Genomic DNA, 24,523 nt, shown 5'->3' on the forward strand with positions numbered 1-24,523 from the left:
TCAGAAATCTATCGACTTCGGTTTTGAATATACCCAATTGAGTAATTTTTCAGCTTTTATATATTAAACATCTCATGCAATTTTGCTTCACGTTATACCAAATGGGAAGGCTCCATTGTTAATCCTTGGTCTATGCTGCTCTCAGCCAGGCCAGTATTATTGAGCGGGGAATAGGGAAGAGGGGCCCAGGGTTTCCTCTCCAATCAATGGCCCACTAACCCCTGCCAGAAATTGTCCATTGCTCTTCACACTGGCAGAGGCCAGTTCTGGGCCAGACACTCACTCTTTTGGATTACAGTGTGGAGGTCAGCTGCTGCCTACAGAATTATACTCCAGCAAGAGTCTGCATCTTTCTCTAGTTTCTCTCCCATCTTCCCTCATGCCCTCTGAGCTCATCTTGTCCATGAGACCCACCTCCTGCTCCCTCGACCCTATTCCCACTAAACTGCTGACCACCCAACTTCCCTTCCTGGTCCCCATGTTAGCTGACATTGTTAATGGTTCGCTCTCCTGAGGTACTGTCCCCCTCCTCTTCAAATCTGCCGTCATCACCCCTCTCCTCAAAAAAACAACCCTTGACCTCTGCGTCCTTGCAAACTACTGCCCCATCTCCAACCTCCTTTTCCTCTCCAAAATCCTTGAACGTGTTGTCGCCTCCCAAATCTGTGCCCATCTTTCCCGGAACTTCATGTTTGAATCGCTCCAATCTGGTTTCCGCCCCTGCCACAGTACCGAAACGGCTCTCAGCCACAAATTATATCCTTTGTGACTGTGACAAAGGTAAACTATTCCTCCTCGTCCTTCTCGACCTGTCTGCAGCCTTTGAGACAGTTGACGACACCATCCTCCTCCAACACCTCTCCTCTGTTGTCCAGCTGGGTAGGACTGCACTTGCCTGGTTCCATTCTTATCTATCTAATCGTAGCCAGAGAATCACCAGCAATGGCTTCACTTCGCGCTCCCACATCGTTACCTCTGGTGTCCCCCAAGGATCTATACTTGGCCCCCTCCTATTTCTCATCTACATGCTGCCCCTCGGCAACATCATCGGAAAACAGCGTCAGTTTCCACATGTACGCTGACGACACCCAGCTCGACCTCACCACCACTTCTCTCGAACCCTCCACCGTCTCAGATTTGTCACATTGCTTGGCCGACATCCAGTACTGGATGAGCAGAAATATCTCCAACTAAATATTGGGAAGAACGAAGCCATTGTCTTAGGTCCTGGCCACAAACTTCGTTCCCTAGCCATCGACTCCATCCTTCGCCCTGGCAACTATCTGAGGCTGAACCAGACAACCTTGGTGTTATATTTGACCCGAAATGAGCTTCTGACCGCACATCCGCGCCATCACTAAGACCGCCTACTTCCACCTCCGGAACATCGCCCGACTTCGCCTGTGCCTCAGCTCATCTACTGCGGAAACCCTCATCCAAGCCTATGTTACCTCTAGACATGACTATTCCAACGCACTCCTGGCTGCCCTTCCATCCGCCATAAACTGCAGCTCATCCAAATCTCTGCTGCCCGTGTCCTAACTCGCACCGAGTCCCGTTCACCCATCACCCCTATGCTCGCTGACCTACACTGGCTCCCAGTACGGCAACGCCTCAATTAAAAATTTTGATCCTTGTTTTTAAATCCCTCCATGGCCTCAACCCTCCCCATCACTAACTTTCTTCAGCCCTACAACCCTCCCGCGATCTCTGCACTCTTCCAATTCTGGCCTTTTGCGCATCACCAAATTTAATCGCTCCGCCATTGGCGTCCGTGCTTTCAGCTGCCTTGGCCCCAAGCTCTGGAATTCCCTCCCTAAACATCTCCGCCTCTCTCTCTCTTTCCTCCTTGAAGACGCTCCTTAAAACCTACCTCTGATCAAGCTTTTGGGTCATTTGCTTATGTGGATCAGTGTGAAATTCTATTTGAGAACGCTGCTGTGAAGCACCTTGGGAGGTTTTACAATGTTAAAGGTGCAAAATAAATACAAGTTGTTGTTGTTGTTCAGGCAAGGAGGGAGATAATGAATACATTCTGGAAGTGCGTTGTGGTGATTTGTACCTAATCCACTTCACACATGACGTGAGTAGCTGAACATTTCCAATAAAAAGGGATAAAACATAAAAACATAAGAATTAGGAGCAGGAGTAGGCCATGCGGCCCGCCATTCAATAACAACAATTTGTATTTATATAGCGCCTTTAATGTAGTAAAACGTCCCAAGGCGCTGCACAGGAGTATTAAAAGACAAAAAATTTGACACCGAGCCATACAAGGAGAAATTAGGGCAGGTGACCAAAAGCTTGGTCAGAGGTAGGTTTTAAGGAGCGTCTTAAAGGAGGAAAGAGAGGCGGAGAGATTTAGGCAGGGAATTCCAGAGCCTAGGGCCTCGGCAATAGAAGACACGGCCACCAATGGTTGAGCGATTATAATCGGGGATGTTCAAGATCATGGCTGATCTTTGACCTCAACTCCACTTTCCTGCCTGATCCCCATTTCCCCTAGAGTCCAAAAATCTATCGATCTCAGCCTTGAATATACTCAATGATTCAGCATCCACAACCCTTTGGGATAGAGAATTCCAAAGATTCACAATCTTCTGAGTGAAGAAATTCCTCCTCATCTCAGTCATAAATAGCCGACCCCTTATCCTGAGACTATGCCCCCTAGTTCTAGACACTCCAGCCAGGGGAAACAACCTCTCAGCAACTACCCTGTCAATCCCCCTCAGAATCTTGTATGTTTCAATGAGATCACCTCTCATTCTTCTAAACTCCAGAGAGTACAGGCCCATTCTACACAATCTCTCCTCATAGGACAACCCTCTCCTCCCAGGAATCAATCTAGTGAACTTTTGTTGCACCGCCTCTAAGGCCAAGGATAAGGAGACCAAAACTGAGCACAGTACTCCAGGTGTGGTCTCACCAAGACCCTGTACAATTGTAGCAAGACTTCCTTACTCTTATACTCCAACCCCCTTGCAATAAAGGCCACCATGCCATTTGCCTTCCTATTGCTTGCTGTACCTGCATGCTAACTCTCTGTGTTTCCTGTACGAGGACACCTAAATCTCTCAACGCCAACATTTAATGGTTTCTCACCATTTAAAAAATATTCTGTTTTCCGATTCTTCCTACCAAAGTGAATAACCTCACATTTCCCCACATTGTACTCCATCTGCCACCTTATTGCCCAAATTACGTTTGAAATGTCAGGTCTATTATTAGGGGAAGTGATGTTATGTTTGGATATCCAGGATTTACCTACTCTCCCCATGTGAAACTGCACAATGAAAATTAGACAGGCTCCAGGCTTATGGTCTCTATAGCCACTCATTAAATTACCCAAGCAACTCCTTTAATCATCTTAAACACCTCAATTAGATCACCCCTTTATCTTCTATATTCAAGGGCCTACAAGCCAAGTCTTGTTTGCGATGGTCATCATATGACGCTTGTGGTGTGAGTGTTACCCGCCACCTGTCAGCCCAAGTTTGGATTTTGTCCAGGGGAAGCTGTAGGCTGGCATGGCTGCTTCATCAGAGGAGTTATGAATAGAGCTGCATACTGTGGAATAGTCAACGAACAGCTCCACTCCCAATCTTCAAACTCACCAAATACATTCACACATGAACAGCCGCTTGAGTGAGGAGAAGAATGCCTGATCCCCACTGACTAGAGCTTTTGATGTCAAGGGCAGTCACTATCACTTCACCTCTGAAATTCAGCTCTTCTGTCCATGTTTGGATCAAGGCTGTAATAAGGTCTGGAGCCGCGTGATCCTGGTGGAACCCAAACTGAGCATCGGTGAGCAGGTTATTATTGAGTAAGTTGTTGATTGCACTGTCGATGACCCCTTCCATCACTTTGCTGATGATTGAAAGTAGACTGATGGGTGGTAATTGGTCAGATTGGATTTGTCCTACTTTTTAATCGACATAACATACCTGGGCAATTTACCACTTTTCTCTGTATGCTCTCTTGCACTCATTGAGCCAGAGTTGGTCATCTAGCTTGATGGTGATGGAGGAATACGCAGGACCAGGAGGTTAGAGATTGTGCTGGAATATAATTCTGCTGCTGCTGATGGACCACAGCGCCTCATGGATGCCCAGTTCTGAGCTGCTAGATCTGTTCTGAATCTATCCCATTTAGCACAGTGGTAGTGCCACACAACACGATGGAGGGTGTCCTCAGTGTGAAGACGGGATTTCGTCTCCACAAGGACTGTGCAGTGGTCACTGCTACCAATGCGGTCATGGACAGATGCATCTGCGACAGGTAGATTGGTGAGGACGAGGTCAAGTAAGTTATTCCCTCATGTTGGTTCTCTCAGCACCTGTCGCAGGACCAGACTGGCAGCTATGTCCTTCAGGACTCGGCCAGTAGTTCTGCTGCCAATTCACTCTTGGTGATGGACATTGAAATCCCCCACCCAGAGTACATTCTGTGCCCTTGCTCCCCTCAGTGCTTCCTCCAAGTGGTATTCAACATGGAGGAGTACTGATTCATCAGCTGAGGGGGGGCAGTAGGTGATAATTAGCAGGAAGTTTCCTTGCCTATGTTTGACTGAAGCTGTGAGACTTCATAGCTTCTGGGGTCAATGTTCCCGTTAAGCTGTGTGGCCATCTGGAGTTCCCACACAGGCCAATCACCGGCTTTTTAATTGAATGGGCTGCACAGTCTGTTAAAGAGACAGCGCACCCGAAAAAAAGGTTAGGGGGAAGATTGGTCAGGGGTCAATGTTGAGGACTCCCAGCCAACTGTACCACTGTGCCCCCATCTCTGGTGGTGGGGGGAGAAAAGGAAGAGAGAGCGAGAGCGAGAGGAAAAAGAAAAAGAGAAAAAAAGAATAAAGACTTGCATTTCTACAGCATTTTTCATAACCTCAGGTGATCCCAAAAATGCTTTACAGCCAATGAAGTACTTTTGAAGTGTAGTCACTGCTGTAATGTAGAAACACCCAGGGATGGTGATGGAGGAGTCTGGTACATTGGCTAAGAGTCACTGATGCTCACAGAATCATATCTATAAGGTTGTTGCTCACCCCCAACAGCCCCTCCCCTCCCCCCAGCACCTTCCCGTGCAAGCGCAGGAGATGCAACACCTGCCCTTATACCTCCCCCCTTCCCACTGTCCAGGGCCCCAAACACCCCTTCCAGGTGAAACAGCGATTTACTTGTACTTCTTGCAATTTAGTATACTGTATTCGCTGCTCACGATGTGGTCGCCTCTACATTGGGGAGACCAAACGCAGACTGGGTGATTACTTTGCGGAACACCTCCTTTCAGTCCGTAAGGGTGACCCCGAGCTTCCGGTCACCTGTCACTTTAATTCCCCGCTCCACTCCCACTCTGACGTCTCCGTCCTCGGCCTCTTACACTGTTCCAATGAAGCTCAACGTAAGCTCGAGGAACAGCGCCTCATCTTTCGATTGGGCACTTTACAGCCTTCTGGACTCAGTGAATTCAACAATTTCAGACTATAGCCCCCCCCATTTTTTTCAGGTGGCAGCTGTTGATTATTCAGCCATCCCTATTTGCAACATTTTATCTCTCCTGCCTTCAATCCTAGCACAGACCATCCCTTTAGTTCCATCCTCCCCACGCCCCCCCCCCCCCCCCATTCCCTTCCCTGGCTCTGCACCTGCTTAAAACCTGTTACATCTCCAACTTTTACCAGTTCTGACAAAGGATCACAGAAACTTTAACTCTGTTTCTCTCTCCACGGATGCTGCCTGACCTGCTGAGTGTTTCCAGCATTTTCTGTTGTTATTTCAGATTTCCAGCATCTGCAGTATTTTGCTATTGTATTAGTCTGTGGGATTGCTCTCCCAACAAAGTTGGTGTGGGGCTGGCGTCACATACAGGGTAAGGACAGAAGGTTCCCTTCCCTAAAAGACATTAGTGAAACCCCTGTCCGCCACCCCGTGGGACTGAGAAAGCAAGTTAGTCTCCCAAAAAGAAATTCCTTTAAACTTTCCTCCTACACCATAATCATCTTCATCTGTTGCCCCCTCCCCACCATTGCTGTGGCGGATCTGCAGAAAGGAAGGGCATAAACGGAGAATGAGTTAGCACCACCCTTTGAGATGAAGGAGATGACAAGAAAGCTTCTGGCTGACTGGTGGTTTACAGGGATCTGTGGGTCCTCCACCTACTCCTTCAGTAAAAGACATTCTTCAAAAAGTGCCAGAAATCTCACGAGCCTTCGATTACAGCTGCCCAACTCAGTGAATTCGGTCTTGCACAAGATTCACGAGTTACTTGCTTTCTGCTGCCATTTCTTTTTTTTCCCCCCACAGCAGTACCCGTAGTTTCCATCCTTTTCCAGTGCATTATACCCATGTTAAACACAAAATTAACCCTATATATATTTTTCCTATTCTGTTCTTTCCCCCCTTCAGGACACTAACTCTTGCTGGGTGTGGCTCTGTGGGAGCAAAGATACTCCACTGCAGGGGACACAACTTTTCCACAGTTAATGCAGTAACATTTGCAAACTGATTGACGGTCACGAGATCAATGGGTACGGAAAATGCAAGCAACTTGGGAGAGCCCTTATGATGCCTGGGGGGAAAAATTCAGTTGGTTTGCGCCTTAAGAGGGCGCTAATGGGGTGCAAAGCAACTAGCACCCGGACGCAGCGATGTTTGCGCCGCTCACGAAATTAACTAGACATTTTGCGGCGGCGCTAAACACTACCGCCACGATCTCCTGCGTCGTCAGATAGTGACGTCAGTCAAGTATGCAACGCCCTGGTAGTGCCCCAGACCGGATATTGAGTAGCGCCCCCTGCCATACCGCCTGCCGCTAGCAACGACAGATTGAGGGGAGCGTTTTGCAGTCAGGAAGGGACTGGGGGAGCGCTATTTAAAGGCGACCACTTCCTGCCTTTTTTTGTTGGTGACCACGCATTGAGAGAGAGAGAGAGAGACAGACTTCTGGAGAGGTTCAACACTGTGTGAAGGAGTTTTGGGTACTGAGCAGCACTTTGCAGGTTAATTTTGATTTGCCCTTCCTTGTATCGATTTAGAAGAGACTATGGGGGCTGCACTCTGAGCTCTTTCCCTGGGTCTCTCCATTGTTCTTTCCAGCAGATTTGATGTACAGGTCTCTCCAGGCCGACATTCAAGGCTGCAATGAGCAGGATGTGGATGGAGAGCAAGATCAACCCTCCCCTTTAAGAACTGGCCGGCGCCATTGTGTCCATGTTCCATTGCTGACTGACATGCTCTGCTCGGCCTTTGCGCCTTGAGAGAGGTGTGTAGCGCCTGATTTAGTGCTCCAATCAACTCCAGGGGCGATGAAAAGCCAAGTTTGCAGTTGGAGGCGATAATTAGCGCCAGGCGCTAAACTTTGCGCACGGCCAATAATCGCGCCCCAAACGGGGCGATACTGAATTTCCCCCCCTGGTGTTTTCTTGCAGCCTACATAATGGTTCCAAGTCACTTCTACAGGACAAGTTCAGGGTTTCGGGGCTCCAAGTATATAGTAGTAATTCAACAGTTTTCAGGTTACTTCCAGTACAATTCACCCACCATATTTTTTTGTTCCCTCCACCACCACCCTTGGGATCATGAGCCTTTGCGCCAATTACTTACATTTTTTTTTAAAACCAAAACACCATTGCTGGCATTAATCAGTTTCCTGATGGGAATTTCCTTGTCCAATGTACTTTGAAGAGGAAGACTGCCAAAGCAACAACACACAGGTTGGGCTGCCCAATAGATGCTGAGCCCACCTGTCAGGACCCTCATACCTGCAGACAGAGCTAACCAGACCTTGAAAAGGTGGCGGCAATAGGCCCAATGCACAAATACATATTTAAGGCCGGACGAACAGCTAACACAAGATGGTTTTCTGGAAACGTTGCACACCATACTTTGTGACAGTGTTTGAAATAAGCCTCTCAGAGCAAAATCCAATAACCCACACCTACAAACAGCCTTCAACAATACTTGCAGGCATTGCCACAACTACCTAGCAACAACCTAGGTCAGCCGGGAGCTATCACAGACACTATCGCACGTTATATCACCGTATCACAGACACGATCACACGCTGTATCACGGATACTATTGCACATTATATCACCATACCACAGTTTATATCACCGTATCACGGACACTATCGCACGTTATATCACCGTATCAAAGACACTATCGCACGTTATATCACCGTATCACAGGTTATATCACCGTATCACGGACCTATCACACGTTATATCACCGTATCACAGGATGCAGTTACCTGTTTTGTTTGGTTAACTCTTTCTCCAAATTCACTATTTGCTTAAGTCTGTAGAGGAACCATTTGTCTATAGCAGTCAGGTCATAAATCTCATCCACCGAGATCCCACTGTGTAATGCCTGCAGCAGAAGGAAAATCAGGCAGCAGTAGTGAATAACCTGGCGAGTCAAAAGCCAGATATCCCACTGGCAGATACATCAAGAACAAATCACACAAAGGATCTCATAACTAAAGGAAATAAAATCACTAGCCTCCCAAAATACAACTGGATGAAGGTTATGGCTTTTGAGCTGGAACATTTGAGATTACGTCCTCTTTTATTTTAACTCACACATGATCCAACTGGCCTCAAGAGCCCTGGCCTAGGAAAGGAGCCCGGCACCTGGAGCCTAATGCAAACCGTTCCTGCGGGTGTCAGGCAAGGACAGGAGGAGTCTCAGCTTTCACTCTCCGCATCCCCCTCAAATAACCTGGCCGGACTCGATGCCTCAGCTAGCACTTGGGACCAGACTCGGTAGGCCTGTCCAAACCCATGAAACCGTACTGCAGCACCAGCCAGTGCTTTTGAAGCAAGAAAGACAAAGAGAAAAGGGAGTGTAATTGAAGAGGATATGGCAAGAGAAACAACCACTGCGTTAATCGAAAGGGCTGAATGTACAAATCAGAAATTGTGCCCGCAGCACCAAATAAGGAGTCATGGGTTTACTCCCTGACTGGTACACACTGGCCTACTTGCACTCTTGCCTAAGGAATGGTGCTTTGGAACCTTCAAGACACAACACCAATAACAGATGGCTAGGAGGAACAAATAACTTAAGAATTAGGAGCAGGAGTAGGCCATACGGCCCCTTGAGCCTGCTCCGCCATTCAATAAGATCAAGGCTGATCTTCTACCTCATCGCCACTTTCCCGCCCAATCTCTCGATTCCCCTAGAGTCCAAAAATCTGTCGATCTCGGTCTTGAATATACTCAACGATTGAGCATCCACAGCCCTCTGGGGTAGAGATTTCTAAAGATTCACCACCCTCTGAGTGAAGAAATTTCTCCTCATCTCAGTCTTAAATGGCCAACCTCTTATTCTGAGACTGTGACCCCTGGTTCTGGGCTCCCCAGCCAGAGGAAACATCCTCTCAGCAAACGAGCCATGAGACTGGCTGCATGTTCAGACTAACTTCACTTATCCTTGATGCCTGTTTTAGTCACTTTGTTGTTGTTTACCGCTAACCCAGACATAAAATGAGCATTTATTTTCCCAACAGACATATATACAGAATATAAAACTTCATAAGAACATAAGAAATAGGTGCAGGAGTAGGCCATTTGGCCCCTCGGGCCTGCTCCGCCATTCAGTAAGATCATGGCTGATCTGATCTTGGTCTCAACTCCATTTTCCTGCCTGTTCCTCATAACCCTGGACTCCCCTGTAGCTCAAATATCTGTCTATCTCCGCCTTAAATATATTCAATGACTCAGCCTCCACAGCTCTCTGAGGTAGAGAATTCCAAAGATTCATGACCCTCAGAGAAGAAATTCATCCTCATCGCCATTCAGCCTAGTTATTCGGGTTATCAGCATCAACAAACTCCTCCCCAATTACCATAATTAACATGGATTAGTCCTGGACGTGATTAATAGCAGAATCGGACCAGTGCAGTGAAGTGTGAACTCGTTGGTGTCTCAGCCGGATCGGTGAATCGGTGTTCACTCGGGGAGCAGGGGACCGGCCTCTCCCCGGTGTGAACTCGCTGGTGTCTCAGCAGGTCAACGGACCAGTGAATCGCTGTTCACTCAGGGAGCAGGGACCGGCCTCTCCCCGGCGTGAACTCGCTGGTGTCTCAGCAGGTCAACGGACCAGTGAATCGCTGTTCACTCAGGGAGCAGGGACCGGCCTCTCCCCGGCGTGAAGCCACTGTTGTCTCACCAGGTTCGATGAGGTCCCAAATTTATTCTGTAGCCAGTAATTGAAGAACATCTTAAATTTATAGTTTCTTCAACTAAATATTCTAATCTGGTTGTACACCCAGGAGCTGTGCTGGCTACTTCTAACCTTCTCTTATCTACATATGGGCTAATTTCATCCACATATGGGCTAATTTCATCCACATATGGGCTAATTTCATCCTTAAAGACAAAAATTTTCCCCACCACCAATGTTTAACTAACTGGCCTGCGATTCTCTGGGTTAGCTTTGTCTCCCTTTTTTTAAATTGCTCCTACATCGATCACGCGCCAGTCCTCCAGCTCACACCCACACTCAGTAGAACCTCTGGGGCCTCTGCAATTCCCTCCCTCATGATCCTCGGACAGATCCAATCTCACCCTGGTGTTTGGTCTTCCTTTAGCCAAACTAACTTATCTTCCTTTTAGTAAATCAGAATATCGTTTATCAAATCTCTCAATCACTTCAGGATCCACCTCCTCTTCGATATCCTGCTCTTACATAGTATCTATAGCAGAGAAACAGGCCATTCGGCCCAACAGGTCCATGCCGGTGTTTATTCACCAGACGATCTTCAGTGAAGATCAATGCGAATTGCTGAAATAACTCCGCCATTTACTGATCATCATCTATAAATGGACAGCCCTCCTCTTGCGGTGTCCCACCTCACTCAGCAATTCTCTTTTACTGATACACCTGTAAAATACTATACTCTTCCTTTTGATGATTTTCCTCGTACAGCTTTCCAACCTCTTAACCTACCTCTAATTTCCTCACATTCTCCTTTACTTTTTTCAAATATTATTCTTATACTCCTCATAGGCGCTCTTCAACTCTAATTTGTTTCTAACCTCTAGCATCCAGAAACTACTATTGGTATCCTGCTTTTTTCAATGGAACCACTGTTGCCAGCATTCTCGCAAAGAAGAGAACAACTGTCAGTGTGCCGAGGAACCTTGATGTGTGGATCCAGAGTGGTGATTCCACCCAAACTCCAGGATAAAGTACTAAAGGAGCTTCACGAGGGGCATCTGGGTGGGGTGAAAATGAAGAACCTAGCTAGAGCGTTTGTATGGTGGCCAGGTATCGATGGAGACATCGAAGACATGACCAAGAGCTGCCTAGGATGCCAGAAGGTCCAAAATGCTCCGCCACAGGCCCCTCTACATCCATGGGAGTGGCCCTCATTTCCCTGGCAAAGGGTACACATCGACTTTGCTGGTCCATTTATGGACTCAATGTTCTTAATCGCAGTTGATGCACACTCCAAGTGGCCGGAGGTAATAAAGATGTCCTCCACCACCACGGAAAAAACCATCACAGTATTAAGGACCATATTTGCCAGGAATGGGCTGCCGGAACAGATATGTTCTGATAATGGACCGCAATTTGTGTCCGAAGAATTCAGAAAGTTCTTGAACAATGGGGTAAAGCACTACACGTCCGCCCCATACCATCCCGCCACCAATGGATTGGCTGAAAGGTTTGTCCAGACCTTCAAGAAGGCCGTAAAGGCCATGGGTAATGAAGACATAAAACTTCAGCACAAGGTGGATAAGTTCTTATTTGCATATAGGAATGCAACACACATGGTTACCAACCAAACTCCCGCCATGATGTTCTACAATAGAAACCTAAGATGCCGGCTGGATTTGGTCAAGCCCAACATCCGAAGGGACGTGGAGGACCGGCAGTTTCATGGTATGAATGAAAGGCCAACTAGGGCCTTCCAGATAGGCCAACCGGTTTTGGCCCGGGACTACCGTACCGAGAAATGGCGGCCTGGAACTATCTGCACACGACTAGGACCACTGATGTATACCGTGGACATCAGAGAAAGCATAATAAGGCGCCATGCTGACCAAATCATCAAATCATCCGAAAAGGGACAACCTACACCACCACTCTATACATCTAACGATGAAGTAGAGATACCCATATCTACCTCCGATCCGGTGAGACTGGAACCCGACACTGGCATTCAAGCCGAATCAGCCTTGCCAGAAGAACCTACTACACCACCAGAAACTACTACACCCCCGAGGCGTTATCCGGACCGAGTCAGGAAGCCTCCTGAGAGACTAACTTATAATTAATTAATACAGCAATGTATATTATTTTGCATATAACATGTAATTAATAATTACTTAAAATATGATGTACTATTTAGCTAGAAGGGGAGGAATTGTGGTGTATGTGCCTTTAAGAGCAATTGTGGTGTATGTGCCTTTAAGAGCCCCAGGTGTGCGTAATGCCGGTAATTGCCACTTGGGCTATATAAGCCTGTGTATTGTGTATATCCTTTAGAACCCCCCCCCCAGACTTGCTTAGTAAATACCTATGAACCAACTCCTGTCTTCAGTGTCTTTATCTACACACGGACACTACATATACTTATTCTGTGCCTCTGCAATCTCTTTTTCCAACAAAAAAATTAACCATCCCACTTGCTCTACTGTCCTGTGTTCTAATTTCTCCTCCCACCTCGCCAAGCTCAATCCACTCATCTGCCCTAACCCACCCTGATTTTCTAGTTTTTGGACTGACTTTTTTCCTTTCTCGTTGAATCTTAAACCCCATCATATTGTGGTCACTGCTCCCAAGGTCCTCATCCACATTTTGCTCATTTGCTTGATCTGTTTCATTACACATAACCAGATCTAGTAACACCTCCACCCTTTGTAGGCCAACCAAAAAACTGCTCGAGAAAGGAGTCCTAGACACATTTTAGGAATTCCACCATCTTCATTCTAGTTACTCCTTCGCTGCCCCAATCAAGAAGTGGATAATTAAAATCTCTCAGAATAATGATTTTGTTATTCCTACTCACCTCTGACTGCAGATTTCCTTTTCCATTTTCTTCTCACACTAGAGGTCTGCAATACACCCTTACTAATGTAACAAGCCCTTTTATTATCTTCCGAGTTCCAACCATATTGACTGTCTCCTTTTCCATTAACCCTCTGCACTGCCTGTATTCTCTCTAACCAATATTGCCACCCTGCCTCCTTTTTGTATTTTTTCTATCCCTCCTAAATGTATTAGCCTAGAAATCGCAATGCAATGCACTGTTTTTACAGGTGTAAAATGGGACTCAAGGTCCAATATGGCAGGCGGAGTGTGCCTGCTCATTCCAGGCGGCCATATTGGTAAAGGCTGATCTGCAGGCGCCAGGGTGTGCATCGGAAGCAAGCGTTAGGCCCCTCTTTGCAAATACAAAGAACCCAACACCCTTTTCTGGCCCCTTTTGCAAAATTGGATTGTGCATGACCTCAGCAGGTGCCATGCAGGCTGTGGTCAGTTTCTTCAGGTGCTTGGCTGGAGAATAGGTGTTCCTTGACAGGGCCGCTGGGGACTGCCAACACAACGGCAAGTTTGAACTTCTTTTTAAAAACATACACTATTGTGGAGCGGGAATAGTCCTCAGCCCTGTTGGCGTATCAACCTCCAGCAATACACTGGGTCTCCCCACCCCTGGTTCCAACCCTGACCAGAAATCCTGCAGTTAGCAGGAGATGGCACAACCAGGACCTGGCCTTTATCCGGAAGCTTCTGTCGGACTCCTGTCCGTTACAGCAGAAGTCTAGTGAAATCTGGGGATAAGATTTTTAACACTGATAATTAATAAATCTATCAACACCTTAAGGAAAAAAGAGGACAGAGGGGGAAAACACGGTAGGTCTGCAATGCTTGCTGGCTGGGAAAGTCAAAAACTATGCTGCTGTAAAAATGCAGCGAGAGACTGCTAGTTTTGTTTGGAATATAGATAGCTTACTTAACAGTCCCAACACAATGAATCCATTCTTCACAGAGATCATTCATGCAGAAACCCAGGCTTCTTCATTCAGGCAAATCACAAACCCAGCAATAACCCATCTTGCAGCATGGAAGGTTATATAGGATGGCTACAGAGCACACCAGCAACGTCAGCCTGGCCAGCACACACGGAGAAAAAGTTCGGCAGCATAGCCAAAGTTGCGGGAGGTGGATCAGAATGATGCCATCCCAACCAGAATAGGTTGCAACAGGATATGGCAGCACAGTGGAGCTGAATATAGCCACTGAGATCGCCTTAGCTACAGTGCAATGTGAAAGCTTCTATACGAGCTCTACGGACAGAAGCTGACCTCTGCGGTCACCAGTGTGGAGTGTGGTGAGCAGTGATGTAGTGCCACTGCAGAGTAACATGGGGCGCAAGGTGACACTACAGGAAGGGGAGGTACAGGTAGACGACTGGTGGTGAAAGGAAGTGTGTTTAAAGCTGGTTTTCTACAACACCTGCATCAGAACACGACACACACACGACACACACACGACACACACACGACACACACACACACACACACACACACACACACACACACACACACACACACACACACACTCGAAGGACAGTGAAGCAAATCTAGACCCAGACTTCCCCAGGAAATCCCATAGCCTCAACCGTTAATAGGATCAGGAGGAGGCCATTCAGCCCCTCCAGCCTGTTCCACCATTTAATTGGATCATGGCTGATCTGCAACTTAACTCCATCTACCCATCTTGGTTGTGTAACCTTTAATGCTCTTGCATAACAAAAATTTTCAATTAACCCCCAACCTCAACAGCTTTTTGGGGGAGAGAGTTCTAGATTTCCACTACCCTTTGTGTGAAGAAGTGCTTCCTGACATCACCCCTGAACGGCCTGGCTCTAATTTTAAGATAATGTAACATTCCGGCTCCGTGCTTGACCAGCTGTAAATATTCAGGCCGGCACTCCTGAGAATTGTCATTCCTCGGGAGCAGTGCACCTCGGACAGCTGGGGCTCTCCTGGGGGCACCAAGTTGCCAAATTACCACCACCTGACTTTTGAGGCACCATAACTCGGTAATGGAGGACAAAAAGGAAAACTGGCAACATCTCTCCAGAAAAGAGTGGGGCAGAGCCCCCCCAGACCAACCAGTGGCTGCGTTTCAGTAACAGGTCATTACCTTTGCCAAGGAGTAGATCCGGTGGATAGAAGGAACAGCCAGATCTTTCTGCAGATCAAAATCATCAGACCACGATTTCTTCATTGGGAGACGAGCCACAAAGCCTTCCACAGACGGGTGACACATTCTCAGGGCCTTCTGGAAACTCTCTTCAAACGTGCGGCCGATAGCCATCACCTGGGCAACACAAACATGTGGCTTAGAGGAATGCAACCAAACCAATCGGATCCAGCATCAGACCAAGTCTTTCCAAATACAGCGATAGGCTGAAGCAAAGGGCTTCGTCTTTCTACTCAATGCTGATCGAGATCCCGAGCCTGGAGATGTGCTCACTCATTGAAACCAGGGCAGCCTCTTCAGAGGTTCTTGAGGGTGGTGAGCAGTAAATTGATCGATACACAGGCCGACCACCATTATCTGACCCACAAACTGGATCCCGGTTACCGTCACCAATGTCCAGTGCACAGGCCTCAAATCAGGGAGATTTTCAGAAATCTGGCAAATCGCAAACTCTGCAGAATTCTTTTTTAAATATAAACATAAAAGGTCTGCAGGATTTATATAAAACTGTAAGAACATAAGAAATAGGAGCAGGAGTAGGCCATTTGGCCCTTCGAGCCTGCTCCGCCATTCAATAAGATCATGGCCAATCTTCTACTTCATCTCCACTATCTCAATATCCCTCGATTCCCTTAATATTCAAAAATCTATCGATCTCTATCTTGAATATACTCAACCCCAGAAGGCAATGGATGCTCAGTCGTTGAGAATTCCAAAGATTCACCACCCTGAGTGAAGAAATTTCTCCTCATCACAGTCCTAAATGGCTGACCCCTTATTCTGAGACTGTGACCCCTGGTTCTAGACTCCCCAGCCAGGGGAGTCTAAACAAAATGTATAGTCACCCAATAAATTTCTGGTTTGTTAGCGCGACCGTGTCTTAACTACAAAGTAAATGTTAGCTCCTCAGTCCTGGGAGGGGGCTGGAGATGGAAGTGCAGGCTCCTCCTACACAAAGGCCGCAGGAAAATGGGAGGCATCAAATGCATGTGTGTAGGAACCGGCCGAGGAGTTACATTTAGAGCCCTGCCCACTCACCTCCCCAACACTCTTCATTGAGCTGCCAATCTCTCGGGAAGCTCCATGGAAACGGTCTAGATCCCACCGTGGAATCTTGGTCACAATATAATCCAGACTGGGTTCAAAGCACGCAGTGGTCTTCCCCGAAACTGCATTCCTGATGTCGGGCAGGGGGATTCCCAGGGCCAGCTTGGCAGCCACGAAGGCCAATGGGTAGCTGGAGGGAGAGGGAGAGCAACAAATTAACAGAGACAAAGAATGAATGATTTGTAATCGCAAATAGGGGGAAAGGATCTTTCTTTCCCAGCCATGAGGCTGTCCCAGATACTCAGACGGATGCACACAGAGGCACTCTGGCCTATATATGTATCAAAGTGCAGATTCCAGCACCACACCTCCTGCTTCCTGCAGTCACTGCCGAGAGGTCAGCAGTTTGTTCTTTTGCATTGGCAAAAATGGATTAAGAAAATACTAGAGCTGCCAAATGGCCCCAAGAGGTCAGCGGGCCTGGCCGGGTCCAGCACAGGGGGAATCGATCAGCCACTCAGTCTCTGTTACTCTCTACAGTTGAATAGTCTGCCAACCTTCACCATCGAGGCTCATACAAAGAATGGTGATTGAGGGCTGCTGGGTTGTGTGTGCCGGTACCCCAGCAACATTGCTTGCTTTCAAGGGGGTAGCGGGGGAAAGTGCCAGCCCCCAGTGCCTGTGGAGGGGTTCAGCATCTGTCACATCTATTGACTGTACATCTCGGATAAGTCCCACAGTGGATTAATGGTTATAGTTAGAAACAGACTGATTTTATAAAGTTAGACGCTCTACATTAGCTACCTTGGGCATAACAGGAGAATATCATTGCCTCATCCAGAATCAGCACAAGCTCCAGGCATCACTCCATTTAACAGCAAAGTTGCGATACAGAGCCCTCGCCCTTGTCCAGTTAGCCAACCTCAATAGAGGCAGCAATTGATGAGCTACAGTCACCCTCATTGCCCATGGCTTGGGAAGAGGAAGAATCTCCCAGGGCCCCCACTCAGCTGGAAAACAAACGTCTGTTGGCATCAGGATCAGGGGTGATAACATGAGACTATAACCGGAGCGAGCAAGGGCCCGACAGAGGGGGAGGGCCTGGGGGAAGAAGAGAAGGGCCCGAGAGAGGGAGGCCTGGGGGAAGACGAGAGGGCCGACAGTGCGGGGGTGGGGGCCAGGAAGGGAGGGGGATGTTGGGTTGATGTGTATTAAATGTGTGTGTATGAGAAGCCATGTGTGCAAAGGATGGGCAAGCTGGACAGGAATGTAATGAAGGCTGTGGCTGCTGATATTACACGCGTCACTCAAACAGTGGGTCAGATGTCGTGAAGCGGAAGTATACAGCACGATTTCTGAATATGCGGAGTACAGCCCTCGGGACTGTTAGCCCCCCCCACAGTACTGAATTACAAACTTAGATTCCTTCCATGGGACCTCATTATATAATGGAATACATTTGTGGAAACAGGATTCGCATTGGATTATTTTGGCTCCAGGTCCCAAGATGAAATGTTGGCCACACTGATGGGATGAAAAGTGTCCTACCTGCCAGCTGGAAGGCTGACCGATAAGCCGCTCTGAACACAGTTTCTAGCTGGCACACATCCAAGACTAAACTACTGATGCGCCATCAATAACTCCAGAAGACTAAGAGTTAAACTTATAACAAGTAGGCTTTTATTAACAAAAGAATACGAGCATGCCTCTGCTGGTAGACCGATCCTTAAAGCCAGGGGGACTGGAGGTCAATCACCTTATACCTGGGCTTAGGGGTGGAGCCAGGGGCGGAGCCAGCTGAGGCATGCCCAGACATGTTCTGTACAGGCAGATTAGTGGTTTACCACAACTACCCACAGAACTTTTTATTTTAAATGCACCCAATGTCCCTGATAACTGTGACTGGATCCTGCGACTGATAGCCAGAGGTTAAATCAGGACTGCAGTAAATACCAGCCAAAGGTAAGACATTGAGCAACACCACAGATGAGTATCTTCAACAAGGACCCTTCACCCCAAGGGAAACTTTAGACAAAGCGTGCCCTAAAACATTGACATGGTTTCTCTCGGGTAGCTGTACTAAATAGAGGTAACATCATGGCAGTAGACAAATGGACATAACTAACAGAAGGTTAGAAACAAAATCCATATGGCTTGAAATAAAAGAGAAGGGATCAATCACACTAATAGGGGTATACTACAAACCACATAATAGTGGAAAGGAGGTGGAGGAAGAAATGTGTAAGCAAATATGGGAAATGAGTAAAGGACATCAAATAATAATCATGGGCGATTTTAACTACCCCAAATAAACTGGCAGGCAGAGTTAGCAAGAGGGGTACAGGGAATGGAGCTTTTATGATGTGTGCAGGACTCCGTTCTTACCCAGTAAGTAAAAAGCCCAAGAGAGGGAGCACTGCTGGATCTAGTATTGGGAAATAAACCAGAGCAAATATGAGAAGTAAGCATAGGGGAACATCTAGGCAATAGCGATCACAACAATAAGGTTTAAGATAAAGATTGCGAAGGACATAAGTAAGACAAAGACCAAAGTAATACATTGGAAAAACATTGATTTTAAGAGGATGATAATGGAACTAGGGAAAATAAACTGGAAAAAATTACTGACAGACCAAAAATTAGAATAGCAGGGGGAAGCATTTAAAACAGTGATCAATAGTGTCCAGGAGAAATATATCCCACTAAAAAGCAAGAACAAACTAGCCAGTAATGACACAGCATGGTGAATAAATAAGGGCAAAATTAAAACTAAAGAAAAAGGCACACACTAAGTGCATAGACAACAAAGAAGGGGGATGACAAAAGGGAATACAAAAAGGTTAGGAAAGAAGTTTTTTTTTAAATTAGGAAGGAGAAACTAAATTAAATTATCACGGAATATATATAAAGAAATAGTGAAGTATGCTACAGATACATAGATAACAGAATAAAAGTCAGGATAGGGACAGGGCCACTAAGGGATACACACAATAAACTAACAGGTAATGGCAGCAAAATGGCAGAAATATTAAATAATTACTTTCCCTCGGTATTTAGCAGGGAGACTAACATGGTGGACATGACATTAGAAGTAGAGATCAGCAAGGATATAAAGACATTTAAGATAGAAAGGGAGGAGATAATTAATAAACTAATCAAACTTAGAGAGGATAAAACAGCTGGTCAGGATGGATTTCATCTAAGCATGTTAAAAGTTAGGGAAGAGATAGTGGAAGCACTATTAAATATATATAATTTATTTATTAGAAAAGGGAATAGTGCCAGAGGACAGGCAGACAGCTAATGTGATTCTGATATTTAGAAAGGGAGATCGAATAAGTCCAGGAAACTATAGACCAATTAGCTTAACATTGGTGGTAGGAAAGATCATGGAATCCTTGCTCAAAGTTGTAATAGAAAAATGATGAATGATGTAATAGAAATATAATGAATAGTATTCAGCATGAATTTCAAAAGAGGTCACACTTAACCAACTTTATTGACTTCTTTAAAAAAGTAACAGAAAGGTTAAATAAAGGTGATGTAGTATATTTAAATTTCTGAAACACCTTCAATAAGTTACCACATAGTAGACTCATGATGAAGGTCAGAGCATGTGGACTCGGGAAAAGTAGCACGCTGGCTACAAAATAGAAAAGAGAGATGGGGTTAAAAGGTAGTTACTCAGGTTGGCAAATGGTGGGAAGTGGTGTTCCACAAGGATCGGTGCTGGGATTACTGTTGTTCACCATTTACATAAACGATTTGGACTTGGGAATTGGAAGTACAATTTCAAAATTTGCGAACGACACCAAATTGGGGGCGGGGGTGGTGTAGTTACTACAGAGGAGGACTGCGACAAATACAGGAAGACATTAATAAACTTGCAGAATGGCTGTGTAATTGGCAAATGAACTTCAATATATGCAAGTGTGAGATTATACATTTTGGTATAAAAAACACAAGAACAGGAGTCGGCCATTTAGTCCCTCGAGTCTGTTCCACCATTCAATGAGATCATGGCTGATCTGTGACCAAAGTCCATACACCCACCTTTGCCCCATATCCCTTAATACCTTTGGTTATCAAAAATTCATCAATCTCAGATGTAAAATTAACAATTGACTTAGCATCAACTGCTATTTGCAGAAGAGTTCCAAACTTATTCCACCGATTGTGTGTAGAAGTGTTTCCTAACTTCACTCCTGAAAGATCTGGCTCTAATTTTTAGGCTATGTCCCCTAGTCCTAGACTCCCCAACCAGCAGAAATAGTATCTCTCTATCTATCCTATCTGTTCCTCTTAATATCTTGAAAACTTCTATCAAATCACCCCTTAATCTTCTAAATTCCAGAGAATACAATCCTAGTTTGTGAAATCTCCCTTCAGAATTTAACCCTTGGGAGTCCAGGTATAATCCTGGTAAGCCTACGCTGCACTCCCTCCAAGGCCAATATATCCCTCCTAAAAGGTTTGGTGCCCAGAATTGAACCCTGTAGTCCAGTTGTGGTTTAACTAGGGTTTTGTATAGCTGCAACATAACTTCTACCCCCTTATATTCTAGTCCTCTAGGTATAAAGCCCAGCATTCCATTAGCCTTTTTGATTATTTACTGTACCTGTCCATGACATTTTAATGATCTATGTACCTGGACCCCCAAGTTTCTCTGGACCACCACTGTTTTTAGCTTCTCACCATTTAGAAAGTACTATGTTCTATCCTTCGTAGGTCCAAAATGGATGACCTCATATTTGCCTACATTGAAATCCATTTGCCACAGTTTTGCCTATTCACTTAATCTATTAATATCTCTTTGTAATTTTATTGACCTGGTTAGGAAATTGGCTGAATGGCAGAAGACAGAGAGTAGGGATAACAGGCAGGTACTCAAATTGGCAGGATGTGACTAGTGGGGTCTCTCAGGATCAACTATTCACCATATTTATTGTAATTTGTAATTTTATGATTCCATCTACACTGCTTACAATGCCACCTATCTTTGCGTCATCGGCAAACTTGGATATGTGCTCTCTATCCCATCATCTAAATCATTAATAAATACTGTGAATAGTTGAGGCGCCAACACAAATCCTTACGGGACATCGCTAGTCACATCCTGCCAATTTGAGTACCTACACATTATCCCTATACTCATTGTCTCCTGCCGCTCAGCCAATTTCCAAACCAGGTCAATAATTTGCCTTCAATTCCATGAGCTTCAACTTTAGCGAGCAGAATCTTATAAGGGACTTCATCAAATGCCTTCTGGAAGTCCATATAATTAACATCCATAGACATTCCCCTGTCCACTACTTTAGTCACCTCCTCAAAAAATTCAATCAGGTTTGTCAGGCATGACCTACCTTTCACAAATCCCTCTCTCATCAGCTGAAAATGTTCAAGGTGTTCAGTTACTCTATCCTTAATTATAGACTCTAGTAATTTCTCAACAACAGATGTTAGACTATCTGGTCGATAATTCCCTGGTTTCCCTCTCACCTTTCTTAAATAGCAGAGTGACATGCGCAATTTTCCAATCGAAGGAATGGTTCCTGAATCGTGAGAATTTTGGAAGATTATAGTTAGGTCATCACAATGTGCTCACCTACTTCCTTCAAAACCCTGGGATGAAAACCATCTGGTCCTGGGGATTTGTCACTCTTTAGTGCCATTATTTTCTTCATTACTGTTATTTTGCTTATATTAATTTTGGCACATTCCCATCCCTGATTCAATATTAGTTTCCTTGGAATGTCCGGCATGCTATTCTTCCTCTACTGTAAATACTGACGCAAAGTAATTATTCAACATGCCCGCTATTTGCTTATTTTCATTTACAATATCATTTACAAGAATAAGGAGGCAACATACTCCTTGGGAAACAGGTGTCTAAATGGGTGAGAGGAGCAGAGGGATCTGGGGGTAGATACACAAATCACTAAATGAAGCGACGCAGGTTAATAAGGTCATAAAAAAGGCAAACCAAGCACTGGGGTTCATTTCTAGAGGGATAGAATTGAAAAGCAGAGAAGTTATGTTGAAGTTGTACAGAACCTTGGCTAGACTTCACTTGAAGTATTGTGAACAATTCTAGTCTCCATATTGTAAAAAGGCACTGGAGAAGGTGCAAAAAAGATTTACTAGAATGATACCAGAACTGAGAGGTTATACCCATCAGGAAAGACTGAACAGGCTGGGGGCTCTTTTCTCTAGAAAAGAAAAGACTGAGGGGTGACATGATAGTGATCTTTAAGATTAGGAAAAGGTAGACAGAGATGTTTCCACTTGTGATGGAGGCCAGAACTAGGGGCCATAAGTCACTAATAAATCAAACAGGGAATCCAAGAGAACTTCTTTACCCAGGGTGGTTAGAATGTGGAACTCGCTACCAAGGGAGTGATTGAGGCGAATAGCAGAGATGCATTCAAGGGGAAGCTAGATAAACACATGAGGGAGAAAGGAATAGAATGATATGTTGATGGGGTTAGATGAAGGGTGGGAGGAGGCTTGTGTGGAGCATAAACACCAGCATGGACCAGTGGGCCTGTTTCTGTGCTGTAAATACTATGTACGATGTAATACTATGTAGATGGACCCCTCCCTATTCTGGCATCTACTATTCCTACTTCAGATTGCCGGTAGCCATCTGCACAGTTTGTCTTTTTAACTGTGCCGATGACGGTGTATTTATGTTAAATCACCCCCTGCCCTCGCCTTACCCAGTAGCCTTGGAGGCCAGTGCTGAGCTGCGGGACAGCCGGGCGTTGACCTCGATGATGCAGTACTCCAGGGACAAGGGGTGCAGGGCGTACTGAATATTGCACTCTCCCACAATCTCCAAATGACGCACCACCTTGATAGCAGTTTCACGCAGCATGTGGTACTCCTCATTGGACAGGGTCTGGCTCGGAGCTACAACCACCGAGTCACCTAAAAACACAAGGCACAGGAGACATAGAATGAAAACCACAGGCTCCAAGGTCAAAAAACACTTGTGAACAGTGTCTGAAACCGCAGATTTATTTTACCCGGTCGCACAGACACAGCCACTCTCGTTCATTCCTTCCCATAGAACTCCTCACTTCCCTCAGTCGTCCTCATCGAATCTTCATGCCTTTAAACCCCAAGCTTGGTGTCGCCTCATCATGACTTTCCTCATTCACCTAGTCTTCTCTCCCACTCTTCAATCTGGGTGTGGTTCTGCACTATGCACCTTGGCTTCTCCATTTAAAAAAAACCTTTGCACTTGCATGTCCGGGTCGAGTCTACAATGTGAACTCAGTTTCAGAGACCAGTTGCAAAACTCACCCTCCCAAAGGGGGACTGTGCTTCAGTCTGGCAGCGATTTGATCTGGTTAAAGATGGCACCAGAATGAAGTAACAGGCTTTTAATACAAAAGTAAAATACTGTGGATGCTGGAAATCTGAAATAAAAACAGAAAATGCTGGAAATACTCTTGTTCTTTCCTCCCCTCCCCACTTTCCCTGCCTCTGCACTTGCTTAAAACCTGTTACATCTCTAACTTTTTCCAGTTCTGACGAAAGGTCATTGACCTGAAACATAAACTCGGTTTCTCTCTCCACAGATGCTGCCTGACCTGCTGAGTATCTCCAGCATTTCCTGTTTTCATAACAGGCACTAAATTAGTGTCATTATTACAGCACCGCTGTGTCTGTGTGGATCAGGACTGCATTTAACAATGGGGCCACGAGGGGACAGTTAAAACTTTAGTTTTAGTTTCCAATTGATACTTGAGCTTTTCAACCCCTACCATCTCCGATCTGGGTCAGGTGGAGTAGTTTACACACAGAGTCTATCACATCCCTCATTGTATCCACTGTGCCTGGGCTAGAGACTGGAGGCAGCTGGGCAACATCACCACACTGCAACGGAGCAGCAGAACTGGCAGCTTCCATCTGCCTTATTTTAACTTGCCTCATTGTCAGTGTTACAGTCCGACAGTGACCAGTGTCGAGTCACAGTTCTGCAGCTTAATGAAACAAGTAACACTTCAAAACAAAGCAGGACTTCCCTGATGGCCAAGCAGGTAAAGGACACCACCCGACCCCGTGCAGGACATCCCACCACCCGACCCAGTGCAGGACATCCCACCACCCGACCCCGTGCAGGACATCCCACCACCCGACCCCGTGCAGGACATCCCACCACCCGACCCCGTGCAGGACATCCCACCACCCGACCCCGTGCAGGACATCCCACCACCCGACCCCGTGCAGGACATCCCACCACC

General features: G+C 46.1%; 1 protein-coding gene across 1 annotated transcript in view; it reads right to left on the bottom strand.

The window, feature by feature from the left end:
- The window catches only part of LOC147081744 (carbamoyl-phosphate synthase [ammonia], mitochondrial-like), a 191,891-nt gene that overhangs the window by 93,850 nt on the left and 73,518 nt on the right, over window positions 1–24,523 (bottom strand). Inside the window, exons 18-21 of the mRNA XM_085980727.1 lie at window positions 22,991–23,201; window positions 16,263–16,461; window positions 15,165–15,341; window positions 8,254–8,372 (exon numbers count right to left, since the gene is read on the bottom strand). Of these exons, the coding sequence (XP_085836853.1) occupies window positions 8,254–8,372; window positions 15,165–15,341; window positions 16,263–16,461; window positions 22,991–23,201 (706 nt within the window). The remainder of the gene's footprint in view (window positions 1–8,253; window positions 8,373–15,164; window positions 15,342–16,262; window positions 16,462–22,990; window positions 23,202–24,523) is intronic.

This window comes from Somniosus microcephalus, unplaced genomic scaffold (assembly GCF_052327205.1).
Source record: "Somniosus microcephalus isolate GS21.2 unplaced genomic scaffold, FLI_Smic_1.0 scaffold457, whole genome shotgun sequence".
NCBI classification, from domain to species: Eukaryota; Metazoa; Chordata; class Chondrichthyes; order Squaliformes; family Somniosidae; genus Somniosus; species Somniosus microcephalus.